We start from the raw sequence: 27,710 nt of genomic DNA, 5'->3' as shown, positions 1-27,710 counted from the left end.
GCTTGGAGGTAGAAAATCAAAACAGAATAGTTTTCACAAACCCTGAAGTTGTTCCTGAAGAGTGCAATCCCAAGGATAGGAACTGAGCATTGTCCTCAAGGCCCTGGGGGAATGAGATTTGGAGCCCAGAGATAAGACACTTGAAAATGCTGCTTAAGGAAGGGTAGAACCTTGCCCTCTAACCCCAGCCTCAGCAGACAGATGTTGCTGGGAATCAGGCATCAGCTCAATCTAAGGAAAGCATCCTGAGTCTGAGCTGTCCTAAGGAAAAATGAACTGTGTTGGAGGGTGGCAAGCTCCTGGCCCCTGCCTGAGTTAAAGGCTGGAGAGCCAACTCATGGGATTGCTTGATAAGGATTCTTCCAGGCCTTCTAGTCTGAGTCCTCAAGGGTTGATCTGCTGGAGGTGGAATTTCAGGGCAGCAGTCTATTTTGGCCTATCATGAAGATGATGAAGAAGCCTGAGGGGACAGGGTAGTGGGAAAAAGTCCTATCATAAGCAAGTTGGGAACTGAAGGTAGGAGAGGAAAGAGGTGGATGGAGCTGTCACAACAAACTACCACAACCAGATGGCTTTAAACAGCTCCAGAGGTTTGAAGTCCAAAATCATTGTGCAGTGGGATTGGCTTCCTCTAAAGGTTCTTGGGGAGAACCTGTTGAAAGCCTCTCTCCTAATTTCTGCCCCGCCCAGCTGTTTGTTCCTTGGCTTATAGACTTATCACCCCCGTCCTCCATTATCACACGGCATTCTCCGTGTCTTCAAATGATATGGACAGGCTGGATAGGCGGTGATGGTAGTGTCACTTCCCCCTTCCTGTCCATTAACTTCTTCAGTGGTAAAAATAAGTTAGGGTATTCCAAATTGGGCATTCTTCGATTTCATAAAGGCAATATCCTATAATTTCATAATAGGTCTTTAAGGACCATTCCAACGCTGATATTCAATGATTTTACAATAGGGAGTTAAGCTTTCCTAAGGATTGAATAAGAAAAGGAGACACCATTTCTTTGAAAGTCAGCTAACGTCTTTGGGGAGTAAGGTCACTTCTGAGTTTGTTTTCCGACATAAAAAAGAAATAACAATACGGCTTCATAAGGTAGTAGGAGAGAGGCTGCTTGAGAGACGTGAAAGTCTACAGAAGCAAGCCGGGAACCTCTTCTAAGGTTGTCTTCAACTCCTAGCGCTTCGCTGGGGTGAGGTGCGCAGAGCGGGAGCGCAGAGAGGGCGGGGCTAGGAAGCCGGCTTTGTTCTTGCCACGCCCCCTCCCTAGATATCGCGAGAGGGCGGGCCCGCTTGGCTTCGGCGTCGGCGTCGCTCCCCGGCTGGGGCAGTAGGCCGGCCTCTCTCCGCAGTCGGTAGGTAAAGTGCCGGCGGCGGAGGGTCACCAGCCGCGCGGCGTTGGCTGGGGCGTTGGGGTCGTTGTGTCTTGACAGAGACGCTGGTAGTCTTTTCTGCGACAGCGGGTGCGGCCGCGTTAGCCCTAAACGGGCTTCGCGGCTGTCTGGCGAGTCTCTGCTAGCGCCCGACCTTCTCTTCCCGGACCCCACGCCAGCAGCGACCCTGAGCCGACACCCGGAAAGACCGGTAATGGCGGCCTCGACGGCCTCGCACCGGCCCATCAAGGGGATCCTGAAGAACAAGACGTCTACGACTTCATCGGTGGTGGCCTCGGCCGAGCAGCCCCACCGGAGCGTTGAAGAGGAGCTGAGGTGAGAGCCGGAAGGGACGGTCAGGGAAGCCCCTCCTTCCCGGGCGGGCGAGTGCCGACGCCGCCGCGATTACCGGACCCGACCCGTGCGCTGCAGGCGGGAGAGGCTGAGCGGATGCGGCGCCGCCCGGCTTTGCTCCTCCGGCCCGCGCCGGGTGGGGTGATTCCAGAGAAGGCAGGAGCTGTGGCATTTATTGTTCGTTTCATTTTTTAAAGTATATGTGTATATGTAGTATTTTTAAACAAACATAGCCTTTGAACTTTCCACAATTGGCAGCATTAGAGAATCTAATCCGAATTTCAAAGCTTCACCTCTTAAGCTTTTATTATTTCTTAACTTGATCTCGGAGGCATCTAAAATTTTTCCATAGGAAAAGTGTATTTTACCTTTAGGATCTAGGGTCAAGCTGATACACTTCTCAGAAGAAAAGACGGTTTGCCCATTAAGCTTCGTGCCACTCTTACTGAGTTCCTGGTTTGTCATTATCTCTACAGTAAAAGAAACCAAAATTTTCCAAGTCTTTGATCTGTGTTTAATGGAAAGTTATTTATTGATAAATATTTATGCATCTGCAACTAGATTTTGGGCTGTTTCTAGTTTTTGTTCCTATTAAGAAGTACCAAGTTCAGAGCAGTTCAGAGAAGAGCAAGTTGAGATAGTCACTCTAAGTAGCGTGTGTAATGTAAATAACTGGCAACAACCCAAGGTCCATTAGTAAGAGCTGGTGAAATATTAATTGTGGTGCATTTGTATAATGGAACATTATGCTAGCCTTAAAAAAAAAAAGAATGAGAAGCATTTTGTGTACAGAGAAAGATATCTAAGGTACAATACTCAATGAAAAAAAGATGTTGCAGTGTAGTATCTAAAGTATAAAATATACTCCTGGGTGAGAAGTGTAAGAGATCATGGATGTTATAGGATATTGGAACTATAAGGACTCTGCGTTCTGGAAATAAGGCCTTAAGAAAGTTATTGAAATGTTACTCATAAAGCTAAAATAAGGATGTTTATGAAATCTTAGAATATTAAAACTAGGGCATACCTGTAGGAATGATCTAATTTAGGACCATAAAAGGAACTATTATTTTATGGAGGCAAATATTTATGGGGATTTGTGTTACCTTGAAGAAAGTACTAACAGTGTAATTTAAAATGGTGGCCTTTTAAGATCAGAAGGGACATTAACTCACCTTTACATGCACACTCCTTTGGACACTTGAATTTTATTTCCCTCAGTTTTCCAGCCTCTATTTGGAGAAACTGCTTTAAATGAGAGATTGAGGGTGTCATGGTTAGAGAGATCATGAGATTAAAGAACAGAATCTCATTAGAACATAGAACATAACGAGCAGGAAGACCAAGATAATTAAAAAATAAATAAAATACACAACACTCCCAATGCAGCCTGAAGAAGAGTATTCAGCAGCAGGAATATGATTCTCACTGGCTTTTATGTTATTTAGCTGTTATTCAATGTGAGCTTCATATTGTCCAGCTATCATGTATCTTATTCTTTTCCTTTTAACTTTTGTTTCCTTCTCTATCTCAAGTTTGATCTGCTCTAATCCATGACCCCCACTCTAGGGTTAGCCTCTCTGTAATTGACTGTCATTTAGATCCAGGTTTTTACTATACTACACTGACTCAAAAAGGTACAATCGCTTCTTCTGTGGTCACTTTTGGAGAGGCAGACTCACTTAAAAGGGATTTTTGCAAGGTGAGGGACTGACTTGACTAGTGGAGGGTTATATCCTTGTTTTCAAAGGAACCTATGAAGCCCTAATTCATTGAGGTTCATAATGTTTAGTTTCAGGTGGCAAAGGAAATGAGCTCTTTCATGATCAGTGTTATATGACTGTAAAGCACAGAAACTAATTATATTAGTAATACAGTATACATTATTATTTATGTTACAGCTCATTGCAAGCAATATTAGAAACTTTATGAGAGCTGCTTTGAACAAAAACAATAAAAATAAAGTTGAACACATTTGAACTTTCTATAGTGTTTACGTTCCTTCACATAGGATTCCAACAGTCCCCGTCTTGTATAAAAAGAACTGAAAATAAATAGCTCTTGCAGTTTACAATGCACTTAAAAATTAAGACGCTCATAAAGATAATGTAATGGTCTATGTGAAAATGATCAAAGAGTATAAGGCAAGAATCTAAGTTGATTATCATTACTTGCAGTAATTATGTTCGTAAAGTCCTCATAGGTGCTAAATTAGTAAATACCAAACCCTTGCTGCCAGGGAAAATGCGGGATTTGGTTTCTACAAGCCTCTAGTCTCATTTTCATCAACTGATCAATATATAACCTTATTTTCTGTGTGTTTCTATTTAAGGACATCTTATTTAACATATTGATTCATTAGCCTTAAATTCATGGCCATTACCTGAAAAAAGTTTATCTACCAAGTCACGTGACAGCTTTGTTCTTAGGAACACTAGCCAGAACTTTGTTCTTGGTAACCATTCACCAATAAAAATACAAAAACATGGTGCTAGCTGGGTGTGTTGGTACACACTTGTAATTCCAGCAATTTGAGAGGCTGAGGCCAGGTCAACTTACCACAACCCCAATTCAAAATAAAAAGGGCTAAAAATGTAGAGCGCCCCTGGTTTTAGTTCCCAGTACTGCAAAACAACAAAACAAAAACCCCATGGTACTAAATAGACCATGAAAAAGATACTTTTACAGTTCAAAAGCTGAAAGAAGAAGTCCAGGCATTGCCTTTGGCTTCAACTGGGAATATGTACAGTGAACAACCCCAAAATTTTTTAGTCTGCTTGTGTTTGTGAGCAACCACTAAGGCACCTCCAATACTAGTTTTGGGATTGCAAATAAATTTGAGCAAGTAAGTGAATCCCCACATAGAGAATGCACAAATAATGACGAGGAACCCTACCTTCTGTTGGTGCCTTTACTGTGTGAAATGCAATTATTTCATCTCTGACCTCTATTATAAAGAGATTTATTACCAAGAGATTTTTTAAAGGGAAAAAATTAAAACACTTCAAATATATATGTTCATAATTCATATACACATATGTGTACTAACAACACATAACTTTCAAGGTTCAATATACACATAAAGTGAGGTCTATAAATTTGAGGTTCATATCTCAAATAGACTTAAGCATTTTTTATTTTTTGATACAGTTCTAGTTAGAACTAATCAAGTCATCAGTAATAGGCTTTTTAGTTGACTCAGTGCTGTTGTTTTCTTATAGTTCTCTTTATATTTTGCAGTGGTTCTTTTTAGTTTCAGTGAGTAGTTTCTTCAGGTTCCATTTGTCTGGTACCATTTTTTGAGGGTTAATTAAAACCAAACAGGATCCATAAATCCACATAATTAGGCAAAGATAAATCTCAGTACACCATAGCACAGTTGTACTTCAACTAGTTCGAACACCACTGTCCTATGATTGTGGAATTCCTATTCTTTGATATCAAGATATCTCAAATGTAGTACACAACTTGTGAAGGTCTAACCTGACAGACTTAGTATGTGTGAGTATTTTGTTGAAAATAAGATACCATTGGTTCTAAGATATACCATCAAGAAAGAAAAATTATTGCCAGTTATGATTATAAGATGCCATCTATTTTAAGATGTATTATTTTTCAGAAATTAAAGTGTGAAAATGTTCATTTTGAGTTATGAAAATATGATGTTAAATGTTACTAATGCCTATCATGTGAAAAGTATTATAGTTTAGTGGTTAATCAAGAACCAGATTGTTGGGGCTGGGGATGTGGCTCAAGCGGTAGCGCGCTCGCCTGGCATGCGTGCGGCCCGGGTTCAATCCTCAGCACCACATACAAAGATGTTGTATCCACCGATAACTAAAAAATAAATATTAAAAAAAAATTCTCTCTCTCTCTCTCTCTCTCTCTCTCTCTCTCTCTCTCTCTCTCTCCCCTCTCTCTCCCCTCTCTCTCATTCTCTCTTTAAAAAAAAAAAAAGAACCAGATTGCCTGGGTTCAGATCTTGTCTGCCACTCATTAGCAGATTTTATTACCCTTGATTTTCAGTGAGCTATTTTTATCTATACCTTTTTAAGTATTAAATGAGTTAATAAATTTAAAGTGTTTAACCCTAAACTGTTACTCTATTACTCTGTTAGTTAAGAATAATAGAACTTAGAACTCTAATTTTCCCCACATTTCAGGTTGTTTTTATATTATCTCTTTTGGAATTTGCTACTCTGTTCAATCTGACTTCTACAGTAGTCTTAGATAATACAGGTAAATTCAGCTTGAAAAATTTATGCTTGGATTTTCTTTGTTATAATGTAAGATATAAGCATGCTCCAACTTCGTCTTTCTGCCTATTAAAGGGACATGGAATATTATATCCAAAGCTTTGTTGAGTAAAACAAAGTTTGTTTTCCAAAAGTTACTTTTTGCTCTCTCGTGATAGTTTTTATTGTTATATGTCTTACTTTAATTGTTCAGTAGTGGTATCAAGCTTCAAAGTCTTGTGCTTTGTCAACCTATGTTGAATCTTTATTAAAAGAAAAACATTTATTGAAATGTGCAATTAGAGGTTTAACACCTTGAAGCAAAATCCGCGATTTCATTTCAATCATAGAACTATTAAGTGACAAGAAGTACAAGTAGTTCTTTGAAATGGCATCTCATTAGCTAACAAAATTAAAAATGGTGACTTTTTCAGGACCAGATTTAGGCTGTAGGAAAACGAGTTACCCGAGAGGGAGGGAGGAAACTGAAACCAGCAGGTACTTTCACCATCACAGCAGAGCTGCCATATAAGTGGTGGTTCCCCTATTTTTGTCTGCAGAGATATCCAAAAAGGTCATACATTTCATTATGGTATCGGGATTAAATTCAGGTTTGCTCCTTGAGTTTCGTTTCTCCACAGTTTCTACCAAAACTTTAGGGATGCTAATTTCCATACCCCGTGGTTTCTTTTTTTCACTAATTTTCCACCTAAAAAATTCCTAGCATTTTTTTTAGCTGTTTTTTTGTTTTGTTTTGGTTTGGTTTTTGTTGTTGTTGTTGGATCTGGGAATTGAACCCAGGGAATGCCAAGCCACATCCCCAGGCTTTTTTTTTTGTTTTATTTTGAGATGGGGTCTCCCTATGTTGCCTAGGGCCTCACTAAATTGCTAGGCTGGCCTTGAATTGAGATCCTCCTGCCTCAGTCTCCCCAGTGGGATTATAGGCATACACCACCATCGTGCCTGGCTGGAACTTTTTGTTTTAGACCCTTATTTAAAATGCTTGTTTTTGTAAGATGATTATCTTTTTTGGATAAGAACAATTCTAAGGATTTCTTTTTCTCTTATGCTAAGGAAATGCACAGGTTGAATGTTACTTTGAATATATAAAAATTTAATTTTCATTTACAGTGGAAAGTAATAAATGACAGGCTGGGGAAATTTTGGGTTATATATATAATGTGGTTATTTATGTGAATCTACAGAATTCACTCAAATTTACAGGAGAAAATTACCAATAGATAGTCAAAAGATATAAACAATTCACACAAGGAAAGCAAAATAAGCATTTGTCATACTATTTATTAGATAATGAGCAAAGAAATACAAAACAGCTTTTAAATACTATTTTATACTTGCTGAAGTGTAAAAACAAACCCACAGATGCTCAGCCCTAGCAATGTTTTAGTGATTATTAGAGACTTCACAAATAGTCTTCTCTGTTAAAAGCTATATAGAAAGCTGGGTACAGTGATACATGCCTTGAGTCCCAGCTACTTGGGAGTCTGTGGCAGGAGCATCACTTGAGTCTCCAGTCTGGTACATAACAAGAATCTGCTGGTAGCTCAGTGAGTGAGTGCTCCCAGGGCCCAGGTTTGGATCCCCAGTACCACCACCACCACCACCCGCAAAAAAAAAAAAAAAGGCTGTGTAGCAGCATAGAGCTATACCACAAAGCCCTTGATAAATTTTAACCCAGAAACACTATCCTAGCAAATTGTCCTAAAATCATCAGTGAATAGAATACATGTTGATATGCCCATTTTTGCCTTGTTTTAAAATAGGAAAATCTTGGATTCAATTTAAATATCTAAATTTGGTATTTTATTATGTTATAATAAAAGTGTTTTATTATGTTATTTACCTAGGTTTTTTAAGTGTTTTATTATTATTCAATCATTAAGAAGGTTAAAAACATAGCCAGGTATGTTGGCAGATGCTTATAATCCCAGCTGCAGCAGGGGATCAGAGTTTAAGACCAGCCTGGGCAGCATGGGAGGACTCTCTCTCAAAAAGCAATAAAAAGGGCTGAGTGTGTAGCACAGTGATGGAGCACCCTTGGATTCAAACCCCAGTACTGAAGAAAAAGTAAAACAGGAAACTATTAATGGCTTAGGGTGCATGGATTGTACTTATTAAATTTTAGTCTTAATTTTAAGAAAAGACAATTTCTACTGTGTCCTGTAGTTCTTTTTCTCCTGTCATTATCTTGCAAAACAGATTTATAAGGTGTTAATAATGTCTCTTCCCCTCACTAGTGCTCCATCTTCATTCTTTTTGTATCTTAAATAATGATGATAAATTGTCGTTTTTAATTCATTTACCATTTAGGAATAACTTGTTTTATGTTGAGATTAGGAAGCACCCAACACCCATCATTTAAGTTTATTTTTAAAATGTATTCTTGTAATATGCATCCAGAAAAGCGTATTAAATGTAAAGTTAAAGCTTAAGAAATTAATAAGGGGTTGGGGTTGTGGTAGAGTGATCACCTAAAATATGCGAGGCACTGGTTTCATCCTCAGCACCACATAAAAAAAATAAATAAATAAAATAAAGGTATTGTGTCCGACTACAGCTAAAAAAAAATAAAAATAAATTAATAAAAAGCAATCACCTTTGTATCTACCATTCTGATCAAGAAATGAAATGTTTTTATTTATTTATTTTTAGAGAGAGAGAATTTTTTAATATTTATTTTTTAGTTATCGGCGGGCACAACATCTTTGTTTGTATGTGGTGCTGAGGATCGAACCCAGGCCGCACGCATGCCAGGCGAGCGCGCTACCGCTTGAGCCACATCCCCAGCCCAAGAAATGAAATGTTTCTATTAACTCAGAAATGTCGCTGCCATTTCGGTCTTCTCCTTTTCCTGAATAGAAATAATCATTCTGACTTAGTTCTGATAATTATCTAAATACACATCTCTACACTGTAGTTTTGCCTGTTTGCCCGTGATGTAAATGGAGATATCCTAGTTTTCCTTCACATCTTTAGTAGGAAATATTTATTAGGAGGGAACATTTAGTTACAACATGAGCTTTCCTTATTAATTGGATTGTTTCTTTCACAAAATCTACTCTTAAAACTTGTACTTGGCCAGGTGCAGTGGCACAGGCCTGTAATTCCAGCAACTCAGGTGGGTGGGGTATGAGGATCGTAAGTGTGAGACCAGCCTAGGCAATTTAGCAAGACCTCTCTCAAAAAGTAGTAGAGTGCTTCTCTAGCCTTATGAAGCCCTGGGTTTGATTCCCATTACCCCAATTTTTTTTTTTAAGATTTTTTTTTCATTATCCTGTGAATTAGAATACCCTTGACTATTTTATTTCTCTTATCTTAAATCTTAGGATATTGCAAACCTGATAATTGGCTTTCTAAGTCAAAAATTTGTAGGTGATAGAAATATTTACCAAAATTAAATTTCTAAAACTAGATTTAATTGGAAATGGAAAGCAGATTGCTTTTTAAAAGTGCTCATTCTGTGGCAGGCCTTAAATCTAAATCATTTCAAGCGCAGTTGAAACTTCTTTTCAGGATGCCATATCTGAACCCATCTTGTACTGTGCTAAGGAAGACCTTGTTTCAGGATTCTTTTTTGCTCTACTGGGGATTGGACCCAGGGATGCTCCACCACTGAACTACATCCCCAGCCCTTTTTACTTTTTATTTAGACATTCTCCTCCCTAAGTTGCTGAGGCTTGCGTTGAACTTTGGATACCTGTATCTCAGTCTCCTGAGTCACCAAGATCAGAGGTGTGTTCCATCTCACCTGGCTTTGTTCAGGATTCTTAACCCAAGATTTCATTTTAAAATCATAAAAGCTCCTTATATTTGCATGGTACTTTTATAATTTGGTTTTATAGACATCATTTCAGTTGATTCTCTCAACAATTCTAAGTCATAAGAACTGTTATTAAACTCCCCTCTTATTATAATGTCTATGTAAACATAACCCAAGAGAGAATGTTTACTGAACTTGTCTATAGTCATAGGACTAGTGAAGGATAACTGAAATTTAAACCTTAAATGTCTGTCTCCTAGTTGAGTTTGTTTTGTTTTCTGCCACAATACCAGTTATTACTGGGATAGAATCCTAGGCATCTGTGGAAATCAGTGTTATTAAAGCAAGATCCTTTTTACTCAGTCTAGTTCAGTCAAGTGACTCTCTTTGGGTATTTGTGACACTTAAATTGGTTAGTTAAAAATTCAGGTGAATGGAGTGGATATCCCTGTGAGTCCTATGCTGAATGAATACCACAGCATTTAAAATGTTATTTCTCTGCTTAAAAATGACAACTCATGTGTCTTAAATTTTTCTTTCAAGCTTTGAAGGTTTTGACCATTTCAAAGTGAAAAAAATAGGCAATTTCTAACATTGATTTTTGGAGAAAAACGGGAGTTGTAGTTTGGATCACCTGTGGAATATCTGGGCCAACTTTTGCCTATTGAGAAAATGAAGGGTAATTAAGACTTGAAGCATAATCAAAAGTGCTTAGTTTGGCTACACTGGAATGTTATTCAGCTTTAAAAAAGATTCTGACTCAAGCTAGAACATAGATGAACTTTTTAGACATTATGTTAAGTTCCTTTACAAAAAAACAAATTCTGTATGATTTGAGTGAAGGTGAGATACCTAGAGTAGTCAGATTCATAACAACAGAAAGTAAGATGGTGGTTGCCAGGAGCTGGGCAAAAGGGAAATATGGGGAGTTAGTATTCAACTGTAGAGTTACAGTTGGGGAAGATGAAAAAGTTTTTGGAGGAGGATGGTGGTGATGATTGTGCAACAGTGTGAATATGCTTCATGCCACAGGATTGCACTTTAAAATGGTTGAAATGGTGAACTGTACATTATGTATATTTTTACTGCAATAAAAAAATATTCTTAGTCTGAAATGTGGACACCCGAGTCTTAGGGTAGAAAGCAAGAAAACAAAAAATCATACTTACCTGCTAGAAGTGGATGTGTAATTGTTGAAATGACTTGGGAAACCCATTTGAGAACATGAAGAAGGGAATATGGTATTAAGTACATCATTCTTCAAGAGGGAAATCAAAAATATGTAAAGTAAAATCTATCCAATTTGGACCAAATGCAGAAATGGTGATTTGACTCAGTGTTTAAAATTTTACATTGATTTTCTTTTAAAATAGTTTTATTTTCAATTACATAACAAAATTCACAAACTGTATAATGTAAAAAAAAATAATGTTGACTAGACTTTTGAGGACCTTTTTAATGGGTGGATAAGAATTTATAATTAAGACATTTAATTATTAAGCACTTTAGTAGTTGCATAAACACTTTATTGAATGGATATTATCAGTTATTCCTAAAGCATTTCTGTTTCCCTTAAGTAAATCCTAATTTTCTAGATTAAAAGCAGATTAAGCTATAATTTTATTCTCAATTTTAACTTAGTATAGATTTTGATTTAGAATTTGATGAGGTTTTCTCTGTAGTTTTATGTTCTCATTTGTAATAGATATCCCCGAAGAAATTATGCCAAGAAAATATTTGTTATGTTTTTTTAAATTAGTTATTGATATCTAGTAAATCAAAAATATGTAACTAATGTGGTTCATTAATCCTGGATTTTTATTATTTCTAATTCTACAAGCCAGATAAAGACTAAGCATGTGATAGTATTTTGAATGCCTTATATATATTCTGAATACTTTGTTTATAATATATGGATACTAAGCGTTCTTTTTGTCTTTATTTTAGTAAAAAATCCCAGAAGTGGGATGAAATGAACATCTTGGCAACATATCATCCAGCAGACAAAGACTATGGTTTAATGAAAATAGATGAACCAAGCACTCCTTACCACAGGTAATGTTACACAGTCATTATTCCTTCTTAAATTTATTTCCATCTTTAATTGATTGCAGTTTTTAGATAACAGCTGATTTGAATTTGTATTTTATATCATTTATTACTACACTAATTAATAAAACAGTTGCATAATTTTTTATTAATAGTTTGTATCACTTTAAAATTCTGAATGCCATTTTGTACATTAATAGTAAACATGTATTTGTTTTACCTTAGTGGTTATTAGTTGCTAGTGATGCACATAGATTAGTGAGCTTTATCTTTCTTGAAAGGAAGATGATATTTGGGTTTATTTGCTTCCCAAGTAGAAAGTTAGAAACTTATTCTGTTGCTTTGCAGAAAATAACTGCATAGATGGTAACTCTTTCCTAACACACTGAACCGACAGATGGTTATCATTACCTCATTACTACTCTTTCATGTTCTCATGCACCCCACTGCTCCCCTATCCATAGAGGAGATTGGATGATTTATACTGAGCTATATCCCCAGCCACCTCTGTTCCCCTGCCTTTTTTGAGACCAGGTCTTGCTAAGTTCCTGAGGCTGGCCTTGAACTTGGGATCCTCCTGTCCTAGCCACCTGATGACTAGAGCTAAAATTATAGACCTACTACACTTAGCTCACATTCTTTTTTTTTTTTTTTTTTTTTTTTTTTGAGCTTACCTAATCTATTAGTTCATATAATTACATTGTGATTTTTGAGTCTCAGAATTTTTTTACTTTTTTTAATGAATTAGTAAATAATGTTGTGCTGTAGTATCCAATAAGAAAACAAAAAAGCATGAGAAGATGGATATTCTAAATAAGTTTAATAAGTAAATAAGATTATGCCCTAATTTGGTTGAAAAATAAAGATTTCTAGGACTAAAATAATTTGTCATTGAAATAAAACAACATAAATTCATAAGTCACCATTAAAATAGAGATAAAAGAATATGGTATTTTAAACCAGTGGATGAAAACTTTAGAGGATGATTTGATACTAACAAAACAAGATGTTAAAGAAAGCGACTAGAATAAGGAGAAATAATGAAGGTAGTTACAAAAAATGATGCTGAATACTAATAAAATTTGAAGAAAGACATGAAAAAGTTCATACCTTCTAATTATAGGTATATACCTTAAAACATATTTTATTGAACCAGAATCCAAAATCAGGGCTTTCTTTGTTCTCAGTAAACATGGTGTAGCCATGCCTTACTTACCTGTGTTAGTTGGAGATAATTGTCCTAAAATAATTCAGATTGGACATGATTTAAGAAAAAAAAAATGTAGCCATTATTTTTTTGCTGGATCTAAATGAATGGGATATTTGACTTTGTTTCATTTTGCCTTACCCATAACTTTATTCTAAGAGTTGCTGAAAGGTTGGTTGATCCCTAAGTAATTAAAGCTGTATGTATACACAGATACATATTCACAGCTTTTATCAGTTCATTCAGTTTTACCATTCTTTTCATGAATTGTATTTCTTTTCTTTCTCTTTTTTTTTTTTATTTTTTTTTTTTTAGTTGTTGATGGATCTTTATTTTATTTATTTATATGTGGTGCTGAGAATCAAACCCAGTGCCTCCTATACGCTAGTTCGGCAGTCAACCCTGAGTTACAACCAGTCTTCCATTTCTTTTTAAGTGTTTTTGTTTTTGTTTTGGGTTTTGTTTTTTTGGTTTTTTTGGGGGGGAGGGGGTTGGTACTGGGGATCAAACACAAGGGCATTTTACACTGAACTATATATATCCCTGGCCTTTTCTTTTTTTTTTTTTTTTTTTTTTATTTTGAGCCAGAGTCTCACTAACTTGCCAAAGCTGGACTTGAAATTATGAACCTTCTGCCTTCAGCCTCTGGAGTCACTGGGATTACAAGTATGCACCACTGCAGATGGCATTTTTAAGCATTATATTTAAAAGAGGATACTTTTTATAGAAAGAGTATGTTACACTACCTAAGAATCTCACTCACACTATTTAGTATACAAAAAGTTAGATTTTGTGTGTTATATGCATAATCTGTAAATTTTATAATATACTCTAGAATTTTCTTGTAGAACATATCTATAAATTGACAAATTATGTATATTTTCTGCTTAATTAAATCCAATAATATAGATGAACTTAATTCATCTTCTCTTGGTTAAAAAAAAAAAGATCATCTAAATTATAGCACTTCTCTCCTTAACCAGAGAACGTATAAACCAGCAGTTTATTTATATATATATATAAAATTGAGTTTTGCTTCATATACATTCAATGGCTTGAGAATTAAGGATGCCTTTTTTTTTTTTTTTTTAAGAATTTTTTTTCACAGGAGACTGGGGTTGTGGCTCAGTGGTAGAGTGCTCGCCTCATACATGTGAGGCACTGGGTTCAATCCTCAGCACCACATAAAAATAAATAAACAAAATAAAGATATCGTGTCCATGTATAACTAAAAAAAAATTTTAAAAAAAAAGAATTTTTTCACAATACCTTTATTTTTATGTGGTGCTGAAGATCAAACCCAGTGCCTCACAAATGCTAGGCAAGTGCTCCACCATTAAGCTACTTCTCCAGCCCCAAGGATGCCCATTTTTGCAGGGACATGAGGTATATTTTTTCCTAGATAACAGAATGAGAAAATTAAAATAGCTTTCAAACTTCCTGAATTAGGTGTTTAATATCTAATTTTATTATTTTACCTAGTCTTATGTCTGCATAGATCATGTGTCTTGGTGTGTGTGTGTGTGTACACACGTACACACATATACAAATGTGTACACACATATACAGATACACATACATACGTATATATGCGCGCACGCGTGTGTGTATATATTTTTTTAAATGTTGGTGGTCCTTTATTTTATTTATTTATTTATATGCAGTGCAGAGAGTTGAACCCAGGGCCTCATACATGCTAGGCAAGCATTATACCACTGAGCCACAACCCCAGCCCTATCTCTGTCTTAATGGTTATGTGTAAATACATATTCTAAAACCAGACAGAAGTTTACTTTCATTATTCGTTTTATCCTGTTGGATGTAATAATTGAAACTTCATAATTTTATCAAATGATTTGAGTTTTTGAATTTATTTTTTATGGTTGTTTTTTTAATCAGTTTTTTGTTTTTTGTTTTTTGTTTTTAAATTGGTGCTGTACTTTCAGAGTTTTTGTTTTGGGTGGGGGAGTTTGGTTTTTTGTTTTTTTTTGTTTTGTTTTTTTGTTTTCCTCGGTGTTAGGGATTGAACCCAGGACCTCATGCATACTAGGCAAGCACTCTACCACTTAGCGACATCCCCAGTCAATGCTATACTTTGAAATATTTATGTGGAAACACTATAAACTTAAGTCTCAAAAATTTGATAACTGAGTAGTGAATATATTGATATTTTAATTAAGTTGATAGGGTTATGTTTTCTTAACTTCTTTTTCTAGTGGAAAAATAATTGCACGTGCTAATTACAGCATGCTTGTCATTCTAGTATGATAGGTGAGGATGAAGATGCATATAGTGATTCAGAAACCACTGAAGCCATGTCTCCAGATGTCTTAGCTAAGAAGTAAGTAGTAAAGCACCTTCACTTACATAGTTTTTAATTGTACAAAGTTATATTTTACATTGCTTTACTTCTATAAATATAAAAGCTTAAGTTTAATTTTTGTGGATTCAGAGGGTGAGGGAAGCAGTTCTGGGGAATTAAACCCAGGGTCACGAATGCTAAGCATATGTTATGCCACCGAGGAACATCCCCAGTCCTTATCTAGATTTTTCATACCAACTGTTATAATCTCATTTCTTGGATTAAAATAAATGTATACAGATGGCAGGAAGATTAGAGTACCTAAACTGAACATGTTGAAATGTGTCTTATTTCCTGTGGATTTTTTTGTTTTTTCAATATTATGTTATCTGAGTTTTAATTTTTAGCTAATTCCTAAAAGCTCTCTTCCTTTTCTATCATTGATTCTTGTACCCATCCCACTGTTCCTTTTGCTTATTAGTTTCTATAACCAGTTTTACTCATTTACTTTTCATTTTCCATATCAGGTTATAGCTAATATATTAATGATCTTCAGATGTTTTCATGAGTCTCAAAAGTTGATTAAGGCAAATAATATAAGGGTATCACAGTCTTAACTTCTTTGTAAATGATTGTTATATAGATTATCTGCTGCTGAAGGCTCAGAACCAAAGTATCAGTCTCGGGAACACGAAAGCAGTGGAGAGGAGGATAGTGAACTCACACCTGAAGAACAAGGTAATTTATTTCCTTTTCTGCTTTCAGCATGAAGCTTATAATTTTTGCAAAAAGAAAGAAAAAGAAAATTATTTGGAAGATTGGAAAATGGTTTTCATTTTTGGGAAGTGAATGGTAAGAAAATGGAAAGCAGTATTTTTATAATTCACATTCTACCAATGTGCGTTTATTATATAATGTTTCCCTCCCAATTTAAAATATTCCGGAGACATTTTTGTCATCTTTACAGCCATTGTAAGTATTCCTTTCTTTGTACTTTTTAGTGTCTGGTACATTGTGAATACATGTTAAATTAATGCTGCCAGGAATAGTAGTACATGCTTGTAATCCCAGGGATTGAGAAGTCTGAAGCAGTAGGATTGTAAGTTTGAGGCTAGCCTCAGCAATTCAGTGAGACCCTCAAAAACTTAGCAAGAATCTGTCTCAGAATTTTAAAAAATTAAAATCTTTTAGAAAGGATGTAGCTCCAAGCTAAAGTGCCCCTGGGTTCAACCCCCAGTACAGCCGGTGCAGAAATGTAATGCTCTCAGAGTCATTGAGTGTTTGAATGATCTTGAAGTAGATAATAGCTCATTTCCTTCTTGCTCATTCTTTTTCTATTTTAAGATAGTGGTACATTTTATCAAATGTGCCAAGATGGTCAGGTGTAGAGTGAATATCTATATAGGGTCCATAAAACAAAAAGAGAGGTGCAATAGCGCACACCTGTAATTCCAGTTGAGTCCAGGCTAGGCAACTTAGCAAGACCCTGCCTCAAAATAAAATATAAAAACAGCAGGGAATGTAGCTCAGTGGTAGAGCACCCCTGGGTTCAATCCCCAGTACCACTTAAAAAAAAAAAAAAAAAAAAAAAGAGCAGCATTGTCATATTTGACCAAGGAGATGGAAACAGCCATTTTTTTTTTTAAACAGGAATGGAAGATGCTCTTATAGTCCATACAGTATTTACACAGTTAAGGCATTGCTGCCTACTCCCAATTTCTGTTTTTACAACTGACAGTGACTATCTGTGGAGGTGGGGAAAGAAGGAATATATTTTACCTTGTTAACTTTTTATACTTCGTGAACATGTAAATGAAGTCTTCCCAATAATTAATAAATTGTATACAGTTGACCCTTCATAGATACAAATTCTATATCAATGGATTTAACCAACCATGGATTGAAAAATATTTGAAAAAAAAGTCTGTACTGATCACATACAGATTTTTTTTCTCACTGTAACAAACAATATCGTATTAACTATTTACATAGCATTTACATTGTATCAGGCATTTTAAGTAATTTAGAGATGATTTAAATTATACAGGATGTGGGGAGGTTATATGTAACTATTACGACATTTTATATAAGTGACTTGAGCATCTGAAGATTTTGGTATCTGTAGGGGATCCTGGCACCAAACCCTCAAATACTGAGGAATGATGGTATATGGTTTATTTTCAATTTTTCTTAAAAAAACAAAGGACTGGGGGGATGTAGCTCAGTAGTAGAGCACGTGCCTAAAATGCATGAGACCCCAAGTTTGATCTCTGGCACTACCAAAAAAGAGAAAACTAAATGTATATGGTAAAAGATTAAAAAAAAGAAAAAACATACACATGCTCTCAAAATAACTGAAACTTTACAATGTGGGGACTACTGTACTATAAGTAAAATTAGAAACATTAGAATTGACTCCAAATATTTGCTAGTTGTCAGAATCTTTGTCATGTATAGCTACTTAAGTATAATTTGCTATTCTTTTTATCTTCAGAATATTGCCAATTTGATGGTGTGAACCTAATATTTGTTCAAAAGAGAAATTTTCACTTATTTCTTCTAAATGTCTTCCTGACTTGTTTTTTTCAAAATATACCCCAAAAAAGCCTTTGAAATGGGATTTCAAATAGAAATTATTTCTAGGTTTGGTTCCTCATTATTTTTCAAAAAACAGGGAATTTTTTTTTTTTAATGTATATTGAAGAGTTTGGATGATCTTGGTAATTAGGGGTTTCCTCAAGTTGTAGTTACATGAGAAAGCCTCTAGGGGGTGCCATTTGACTAATTTCATAATTTCAGGTCCCACTGATAAGAGTTAATAAATTATATAGGGAATTTTTTCCCCACTTTTTAGTTTTTCCTCTTTTTTTTTAGTCATCCCAATATTAGTACATGTAGTATCAAATCAATCACTGTTCTTTAAACAGTTACATGTCTGAAAAAAATCATTGCTTATTGATAGATTCTTAGATTATCTTGTAATTGATAGCACAGCAATTAAGATTATTGACTGTGGAGTCTGACAAGCCTATGTTTGTGCTCCAGATATGCCATTTGGCTGATTTGCTTAATTTCTGTGAGCCTCAGTTTAGTTTAGTTTTGGTTTGGGGGATTGTTTTGTTGTTGTTGTTGTTGTTACTATGTATTTAACCCAGAAGCACTTAATCACTGAGCTATATCCCCATCCCTTTTTAATTTTTTTGAGACAGGGTTTCACTAAGTTGCTGAGGCTGCCCTTGTACTTGCTATTCTACTACTTCAGCTTGTCACAGGGATTCCATTTGTGTGCCACTGTGACCAGCCTTGGTTTCTTATTTCTAAAATGAGAGCCATAAGAATACTTGTTTTAGAGTTAAATGTGTTGTGGTGCTTACCTGAAGTGCCAGCTACCCTGGAGTCTGGGCAGCACAGTGAGACCTCCATCTCAAAAAAAAAAAAAAAAGTCTAATTTTAGAGTTGTTGGTGGCAAATGAAATAAAGCATTTAAAGCACTTACTGCTGATCCTGGCATATTATAAGTGCTTAGTAAATGTTAACTTTTAAAAACTTAAAATAATCGAGATAATCCCCATAAAAAGGGAAAGTAGATAAAAAGCATAATTCACTTTTTGAGTTCATATAAATTGACTATTATTAGAAGTAGTTCTGAAACTCAAATGTTCATTTACTCCTTGCATTATGTTGCTCTGCCATATAAAGATTACAAATATAAATACTAATATTCAGAGAAGCCAGGTGTGGGGGCATGCACCTATAATAAGCAACTTGGGAGGCTGAGGCAGGAGAATTGCAAATTCAAAGCCAGCCTTGGGAACTTAGTGAGACACTATCTCAAATTTTTAAAAAAGGCCTAGGAAAGTAGCTTAGGGTTATAAAACACCACTGGCTTCAATTGCTAGTAGTGAAAAATACACACATGTGTGTGTATAATATATATTCAAAGAAGATTGAGGTCATTTATATTAGCAGCTTTCTATGAAATGAATATTTTTATATTTTTAAATGATGTAATAAATTTTGAATATTCCAAATTTATAACAAACAAAACCAAGTTTAAGCCAGGCACAGTGTTGCATACCTATAATCCCAGCAACTTGGGAGGCTGAGGCAGGAAGCCCTAAAGCAATTTAGTAAGACCCTGTTTCTATATAAAATGTAAGAAAAGGTTGGAGTTGTGGCATAGTGGTTAAACCCCCTGGATTCAATCCCCGATACACCCCCCCCCCCAAAAAAAAAATAAATAAATAAGTTCACTATTTTATAGACTTAAAAAGAAATATTTTCTTAAACAATAGAAATATAATTCACAAAGAGAAAAATATTGTAATATCAAGTCCTAGAAATAAGAAACTACAAATTAAACAGCTCATGACCAGCCATTGTGGCCCATACCTGTAATCTCAATAACTCAGGAGGCCAATGCAGAAGGAACCCAAATTCCAGGCCAGCTGCAGCAACTTAGCGAAACACTCTCTCAAAAAAATGAAAAAGACTGGGGATGTGGGTCTGTGGTAAAGCACACCAGTACCACAGATAGATAGATAGCATTGTGGTACCTTTCTTTCCTTGCCCTGAATTTCATCCCCACTGCTGGAGAAAAGCAATAATTCAATGAAATCTTTACAGTGGTGATATTATTTTCATTGGTAAACAGTTGGCAGTATTTGACAATTTCTCTTTTAATATGAATGTGGAGTAATGGGTTACCTACATCCTATCTTTGAGTTGAAAAATGATTTGGCCATTTGTATTTTTACCAATATCCATTTATATCTGTACACATAAAATTAAAAAAGTAAAATTTGCACAAATTTACTGTGCTTTATGTGATAACATTTCAGTTTATCTTGTTTTATTTCGTCTTTTTAAATGTTGATTGTAGTTTACTAAAGATGCATAATGTAGTTTGAAAAACACTAATTAAAGTTAATATGAGACTGTCCTGGGAATATTAGGTATATAATCATCCTGATACAATAAATGAAAAACAGACTTTAAAAATGGACTTACTTAGTATATAATTCATTTTTACAAAATATGTATTAAGAGAAAAGTCTGGAGTTTTAAAATGTTGTTAGTGGTTCATTTCTGTTTTCTGTGAAGGCAAGGAAAACTTAAGGAATTACAGGACAATAAGAAAGTATTTTGAATACCTTTATTCTGAGTGATGTCTCTATATCTTTTTTGAAATTAAAATAATTCAATGAAATCTCTCACTGCCCCTCAGTTCTGAGATGTGAACATAGGGGTACTTTACCATTGAGCTACATTTTTATCTCTTTTTTATTTTTTACTTTGAGACAATGTCTTGCTAAGTTGACAAGGATGTCCTCAAACTTGGAATCCTTCTACTTCAGCAGTAAACTGGAATTACAGGTCTGTGCCACTGTGTCCAGCAATAATTCAATAAAATCTTTACAGTGGTGATATTATTTTCATTGGTAAACAGTTGGCAGTTTCATACTGACCCCCTTTTTCATTTTTATTATTGGTCTTAGAAATTTAAAAATCTGGGCTCGCTGGCACACAGCAGTAAAGAATCCTTTTAAAGTGCTATTAGTGGGGCTGGGGATGTGGCTCAAGCGGTAGCGTGCTTACCTGGCATGCGTGCGGCCCGGGTTCGATCCTCAGCACCACATACAAAGAAAGATGTTGTGTCCGCCAATAACTAAAAAATAAATATTAAACTTTCTCTCTCTCTCTCTCTCTCTCTCTCTCTCTCTCTCTCTCTCTCTCTCCCTCTCCCTCTCCCTCCCTCCCTCTTTATTTTTTTTTTTAAAGTGCTATTAGTAAGAGGCTTACCAGTTGTGTTGAGTTGCAGCTAACTTTGTTTCTGTGGTGAACACTAGAATCATGGCAGTTTCTTAACAGATAATAAGGATTTTTTTAAAGAAATTTTTTCTTAGTTACAAAAATAGAAATCATGAAAATATTACAACTATTCATAGTTCCTTGACCCAGAAATAACCACTATTAATCATTGAGTTTTATTTTCTCTGTATATGTGTACAGGCTTCATATCATCCATCCATATCTATCTATCTATCTCTCTCTCTCTCTCTCTCTCTCTCTCTCTCTCTCTCTCTACATAACATAACATAACATAACATATAGTGTCCTAGCTTGCTCTTTGCCCTTTCAGTTCTTGCTAGAAAATTTTCCTGTATCTTCACATTTTTTTTTTTTTTTTTTACAAACAATTTGCAATGGCTCTGTCTTATTCCTGTTCTTCCATTGAGATGTGTTTGAACCATTTTAAAGCAGAGGTGATAAATTTTTTCCATGAAGTGCACAGATAGTATTTTAGATTCTATAAGTTTTATGGTCTTTTAAATGATTCAATATTGCCATTTAGCACAAAAGCAGCCTTAAACATGACAAAACTAAGTGAATATGACTGTGTTCCAGTAAAACTTTACTTGGAAAATAGGCTTGGGCAAATCCTTGAGTCAAGACTTTGTAAGCTTTTTTTTTTTTTTCCTTCTTGTATGTTTTAGAAAAAAAGCGACAATTTGAAATGAAGAGGAAGCTTCACTACAATGAAGGACTGAATATTAAATTAGCTAGACAACTAATTTCAAAAGATCTACATGATGATGAAGATGAAGAAATGTTAGAGACTGCAGATGGAGAAAGCATGAATATTGAAGAATCAAATCAAGGTCAGATGTTTTAAAAATATCACTGAGGCTTGTGATCTCTGTGACTAAGATAATATACTTTATTTGGCTTTATACTTATCAAAAACCTCCGAAAAATTTGCTGATTAGCTTTATTATTATGCCAGTGTTTCTAAAATTTTAATCCTGTGGCCAATTTCAAAAGAAAATTTTATGCCTAGAGTTGATTTAAGAGCTCGTGTTACAATATATGTCTATTTTTTCTTATAGTTTACTTGGCTTTGTACAAGAATATTTATCTTATCTATCTGTCTATCTATCTATCTAGTCCTCCCTATCCCCACCCCCGGGCTCCAGTACTGGGGATTGAGCTATCCTCCCCAGTCCTTTTATTTTGTTTTAATTTTGAGATAGGGCCTTGCTAAGTTTCTGAGGCTGGACTCAAACTTATGATCAAATTTGCCTCACTCTCCCAAATTGCTGAGATTAAAGGCATGTGCTACCATGCCCAACATCCTCAGTCCTTTTTATTTTTTTGTTTTGAAACAGTGTCTCATTAAATTGCTGAGGCCAGCCTTGAACTTGGGGTACTCCTGCCTTAGCCTCCTGGAATGGTGAGATTATAGCTGTGTGCCACCATGACTGGCTGTTTTAGTCAGCTTTTGTATTGCAATGACCTAAATATCCAACAAAAACATCATAGAGGAGAAAAAATTATTTGGGGCTCATGATTTCAGAGATCTCATCCACAGGTGGCTGACTCTATTACTCACAGGGGAAGAGCCTTGCCAGGAAAGCTGGGCATTTAGAGCCTTGCACATGCTGGGCAAGTGCTGTACCACTGTACTACACCCACAGACCCTATTTTTGATCATCGGTTATTCTGGTATTTAACAAAGGTGAATATTCTACACTATCAGTGAAGTTTTTTGATACCTACTACCTACACTTTGTATTCACAAACTACTGCTTTTCAGTAGTGTAAATTATTTTATTTGTGGTGCCTAAGATAGTTAAGTTACAGGAAAGTAAGCAATTATTATATTGTTTGGGTGAGCATAGTATTAAATATGAGTAATTCTATGATACAGCCTGATGAGTCACTGTCTTATTATATAGTGTCAGGATTACAATATTTTTTGTTATCCATATTATGCTTTAGCCTTTTGGTATGATTCATATAGCATTTCATTTCCATTGTATATGCTATAGTCTGTTTAGCTTATGTTTAACTTGAACAGATGTCATCTTAAGGAGTATTTGTTACATATCTCTCTTCTTTTTAAAAAATATATTACCTACTTTTTGCTTTCCTAACTCCTAATTGCCCTGGGGTCTTTGTTTCCCATTTTACCTTTATTTTTTTCTTCGTTGTGATGATGGGGATTGATTCCAGGGCCTCACACATGGTCAAGTGCCCTACTGCTGAGCTAAATCTTCAGCCCTTGTGGATTTCTTTTGTTGATGTGTTCAAGTGAACGTTTCTTTGTTTATAATTTTTCACCAACTTCTCAGACTTTCAATACCCGACTTTCTTTTTAGAATAGATGCAGTTTTTCTTTTAAGTTGCTGAGGCTGGCCTCAGACTTAATTCTTCGACCTCAGTCTTCTGAATAGCTGAGATGCACAGGAATGCACCACAGTGTCTGGCTTTTTGTGTGTGTGTGTGTGTGTGATATTGGGGATTGAACTTAATGTGTGCTCTTCCACTGCATCGCCAGTTTTTCCTTTTCTTTTTCTTTTCTTTTTTTTGAGAAAGTTTCATCATATTACCAGATTGGCCTTGAACTTATGGTCCTCTTGCCTCAGCCTTCTGAGTAGCTAGGCTTACAGTCAGGCGCAGTTGTATCTCACTCAGTGTCAACTCTTAATGAAAATACCCCTCATTACTGCTGGAAGTCTTTACCCAGCACCACTTTGTCAAAGAATAAAGGGATTTTTTTTTAATATTTATTTTTTAGGTGTAGATGGATACAACACAATGCCTTTATTTTTATGGGATGCTGAGGATATAACACAATGCCTTTATTTTTATGGGGTGGTGAGGATCGAACCCAGTTCCCACCCGTGCTAGGCGAGTGCTCTACCACTGAGCCACAATTCCAGCCCAGATTTTTTTTTTTAAACCTAGCTTTTGAAAAATAACTCTGAGCCTTTGTCCATCTCTGCCTATAAGACATTAAGTTTCACACATTTAATGTGTATCTTTTTCTATGTAAGTATAAGTTTTAGAATTTATAGCTCAGTGACTAGTTTTTTTTTTTTTTTTCAGTGTACTATTTACAAAGGAGTAATTCTGCTTAGCATTATGAAATTCTTTGGGGGCTCTTAATTTTTTTTTTTAAGCCAGCTTTTAAATCTCTGGGTTCTATAAAATCCATTACTTCTTGAGCATTTAAAGTCTTCTTCCTCTTCCCCTTCCTTTTACCTACCCCCTTTCTCTCTTTGTTTCCACCTGTTTTATTGCTGTTTTTGTAAAGAAAAAAAAGTGTGCAGAGTCTAAGGTGTAATATTTTATAGTTTTAAGATAAAGCTTCTTTTTTTAGCTTTAGGTATTTGTATTATCATTAAACTCTCCTCTGAAATTTACACACAGAACTATTCAATCTGAAACCTGTTTGTCCTATCACCAAATATATACATATTCCTGATATCCCCTTTAGAATATTAAGGGGTGCATAAAGATTTTTTCAGATCAGTCTAATTAGGCCTACAGGTTTTTATGTTTGCTTATTATCCATATCAGTGGAAAGGGGCTTAAGCTCAAATAGTTCCAGGATTAGCAATATGCAGCAAATTATGTTGACTTTTTTTCCCTTTATCTTTGCAGGATCTACTACAAATGACCAACAGCAAAACAAATCACAAAATTCATAGAAGAGATTTGTTCAACATTGCAGTTGTTTGTCAAATACAAACCCTTTTACTATAATACACTGCTTCTTGTTCTTCACAATTCATGACTTAAGTACCAAAATGCATACCAGTTATTATATATTGCCAAGAATTAAATGATAACCTTAGAGACTGATTAGACTGAAAATGCCTAATTAATGCATATATTCTTGTGCCTCGTACTTCACCACAAATACAGTGTAATGTCATCAGTCCTAAACTGCTTTAGTTTTGTAAGAACACTGGTTAATTTGTATAAGATATTGTAGAGCTTTTTATGCTTTAGAGGTTAAACAGCGTCTTTGGGGGGGAGGGGGACTAATTTATTTTCATCACTACTAGATGTGATACCTCTTATAAAAAGTTTGTTGGGTTTTTGTTTATTTTTAACAAAAGTTGATTGGAACAAGAAGATATATAGGCTGATATATATTCAGGCTAAAAGATATTTTAACAGTTGTCTTCAACTTGATTTTTCTGTTTGAGAAAGTTTAAGTATTATTGATACACATTCTGGCCTACTCTCTTTAAAATTCCTGTTGTTTCTTTGTGTTTACAAGGAAAAGATTGAATTTTTTCTCCTCAGAACTAGCTTTTTTTTTGACAAATAAACTATCAGGTTAAACTTGCACTAATGTCTGCTCTAACTGCTTGTTTTGGTACACTAAGCAGACCAGATCAGTTTGGGTTTTTTTCAATAAATATAATTATAGTCATCAGTATTCCCTTTACATACCTCTTAACTTTCTGCTTTTGTTTTCTCCTCCTTTCTACACATAGGCATATGATTGTAAGGAACACAAAGTTGCTACAATAATGACATTCTCATTTTGGCCATTAGTGTTTAATAGTTCTTCTGATAGATGAAGAAAATCAATTGAGTAGCAACAATACTATAGGCAGGAAATAAAATTCAATTGCTCAGTTTCTACACCTCTCTTATTTACAGTGTGGTAATTAAATTGCTATTATTAGTTCATTTGACTTAATTAGACATTAGAAAACAATTGAGGCTTTTTTGCATGATGAGAGAAATGTATGTAACCAGTGATATAATTGTTCCTGAATGTACAGACAGAATTAAGCCTGAACATTTTTTATTTAAAAATTTTTAAATAGTTCCTGATTTAAGGGAATATGATAATGTATAGTATGACAAATGTACTTTATTCTTCTAACACAGTAGGAATTATTTGGTTTTTGTTTGGTTCTGAAATGAAGTGCAGTTCTTGTGTATCTTGATTTAGTGATGGTTTCATTTCTAGTCAATTATTTGTATCTTAATTTTTTGTTAGTACCAAAAGAATCCATTATCTGAGTAGACTTTTAAAATAATTTCTGTATATTATATATATATATATATATATATATATATATATATATATATATATGAAATGGCTTTTATTGAACAGCTTATCTTCCACTTGCAGGTTTATGGAAATATCAGTATGTTGAAGTAAATAAAAAGTGGGAGGATTCTTTGCTGTTAGAAGAATGTGCTTATTATTTTGAATGTCATGGAATCTAATCAAAGTACCTCTGAAATATAGTGTGGTATTTTAATCATTTTAGCTAGTAATACCACTGATTTATCAGCAAAACAATGTTTATCTCTGTTTTGTGTTTAGTCTATACACAAGTGTGTACATATGTTCATACACCCAGACCTCTGTTTTTGGCTTCCTCTTTTTCAGTTCTTAGAAAGTATTCACATACTCCTAGAATTAGCTGCTGTACAGTGAAGAAAAATTAAGGCTTTTTAACAACTGATTCTTTTTTTTTTCCTACAAACCATTTATTGAAACTTAAAACTTATTTCTAGTTTCAGAGAGTAGATAATTATCTCATAGGAGTAAGACTTGTCAGATAGCATGGTTGGTAAGATTTTAGATAGTCAAACACTACTAATAAGAATGTTTTTGTCAAATTATGAGTTCCTAATTGACCTGGTATTGGATAAGCAAAAAATGAAACTTTGTGGACTTGAGAGTATAGCTCAGGGGTACCTTTCTGGCATGTATGAGGCCCTGGGTCTGATTCCCCCATATTGCAAAAAAATTAAATTTTTTAAAAAGTAAAGCTTAGAAAGTAATCTGTATTTAGTTTTAGCCAAGGTAGATTCTACTCTCAGCCTTATTTCTTCTGCTAAACTCTTTAGTATCAACTAGTGTGTTTTCCAAGTTCAGAAATGGTTTCTTAAAGTGGGTGCTACTTAAAATCCCAGCAACTTATCAAGACCCTGTCTCAAAATAAAAATGGCCTGTAATTGTAGCTCACTGATTGAGTGCCTCTGTGTTAAATCCCAGGACCACGTGGTAGGGAAAATGTGTTTTTAAAATCTAAGACTTAGTGGTATAATGTGATATTAAAATAAGAATCAGTTGAAGATTAAAGCAAAATGCCATTTTCTCCTAAACTTTCATTTTGTTCATATTGTTCGCTTCAGTTAGTATGTGCTACACGTATTATACAGTGTCATATACTGTGAGTGGATTTTATTTTACTAGCCAACTATCTCAAGATCATATTCCACTAACCAAGTAGACCTTGGACTCTCTTGTGGCTCAGTAGTTTGTTTAGTTGTAGTAGAATTGATAATAAGAACTACCATTTAATGAGAACCTATTATTATTTGCACTTACCTAACATAGTACTAGGTCCCTAGCTAATTCTTAAACTACCATGCAAAGCAGGCATTCATTCTTACCTGTTTATAAGTAAGGAAAATGCTCCTGGCCAAGTTACTCATTTTTCATTGTCTCACACCTGCTAAGTGACAAGGTTCAAATCCAGATCTGACTAAATTTTCATGGTCTTTATCAATTTTTTTTTTTAAACTGTAGAAAATTCATTTTAAAAATTGTAACTTACAAATAAACTTTATTTGGATTATT

General features: G+C 34.9%; 1 protein-coding gene across 1 annotated transcript; it reads left to right on the top strand.

Moving 5' to 3' along the window:
- Positions 1-1,293: 1,293 nt before the first annotated feature.
- Ppp1r2 (protein phosphatase 1 regulatory inhibitor subunit 2) lies at positions 1,294-27,710 on the top strand. Its single transcript, XM_076867400.2, has 6 exons — positions 1,294-1,709; positions 11,691-11,798; positions 15,263-15,340; positions 15,945-16,039; positions 21,799-21,963; positions 24,752-27,710. Exons 1-6 carry the CDS (start codon positions 1,588-1,590, stop codon positions 24,796-24,798), a joined length of 615 nt encoding a protein of 204 aa, XP_076723515.1. The 5' UTR covers positions 1,294-1,587; the 3' UTR covers positions 24,799-27,710.

The sequence above is a fragment of the Callospermophilus lateralis genome, chromosome 10 (genome assembly GCF_048772815.1).
Source record: "Callospermophilus lateralis isolate mCalLat2 chromosome 10, mCalLat2.hap1, whole genome shotgun sequence".
In the NCBI taxonomy this organism is placed as follows: Eukaryota; Metazoa; Chordata; class Mammalia; order Rodentia; family Sciuridae; genus Callospermophilus; species Callospermophilus lateralis.
Note: the sequence above shows the minus strand (reverse complement) of the source record. Positions and strands in the feature narration are given on the sequence as shown.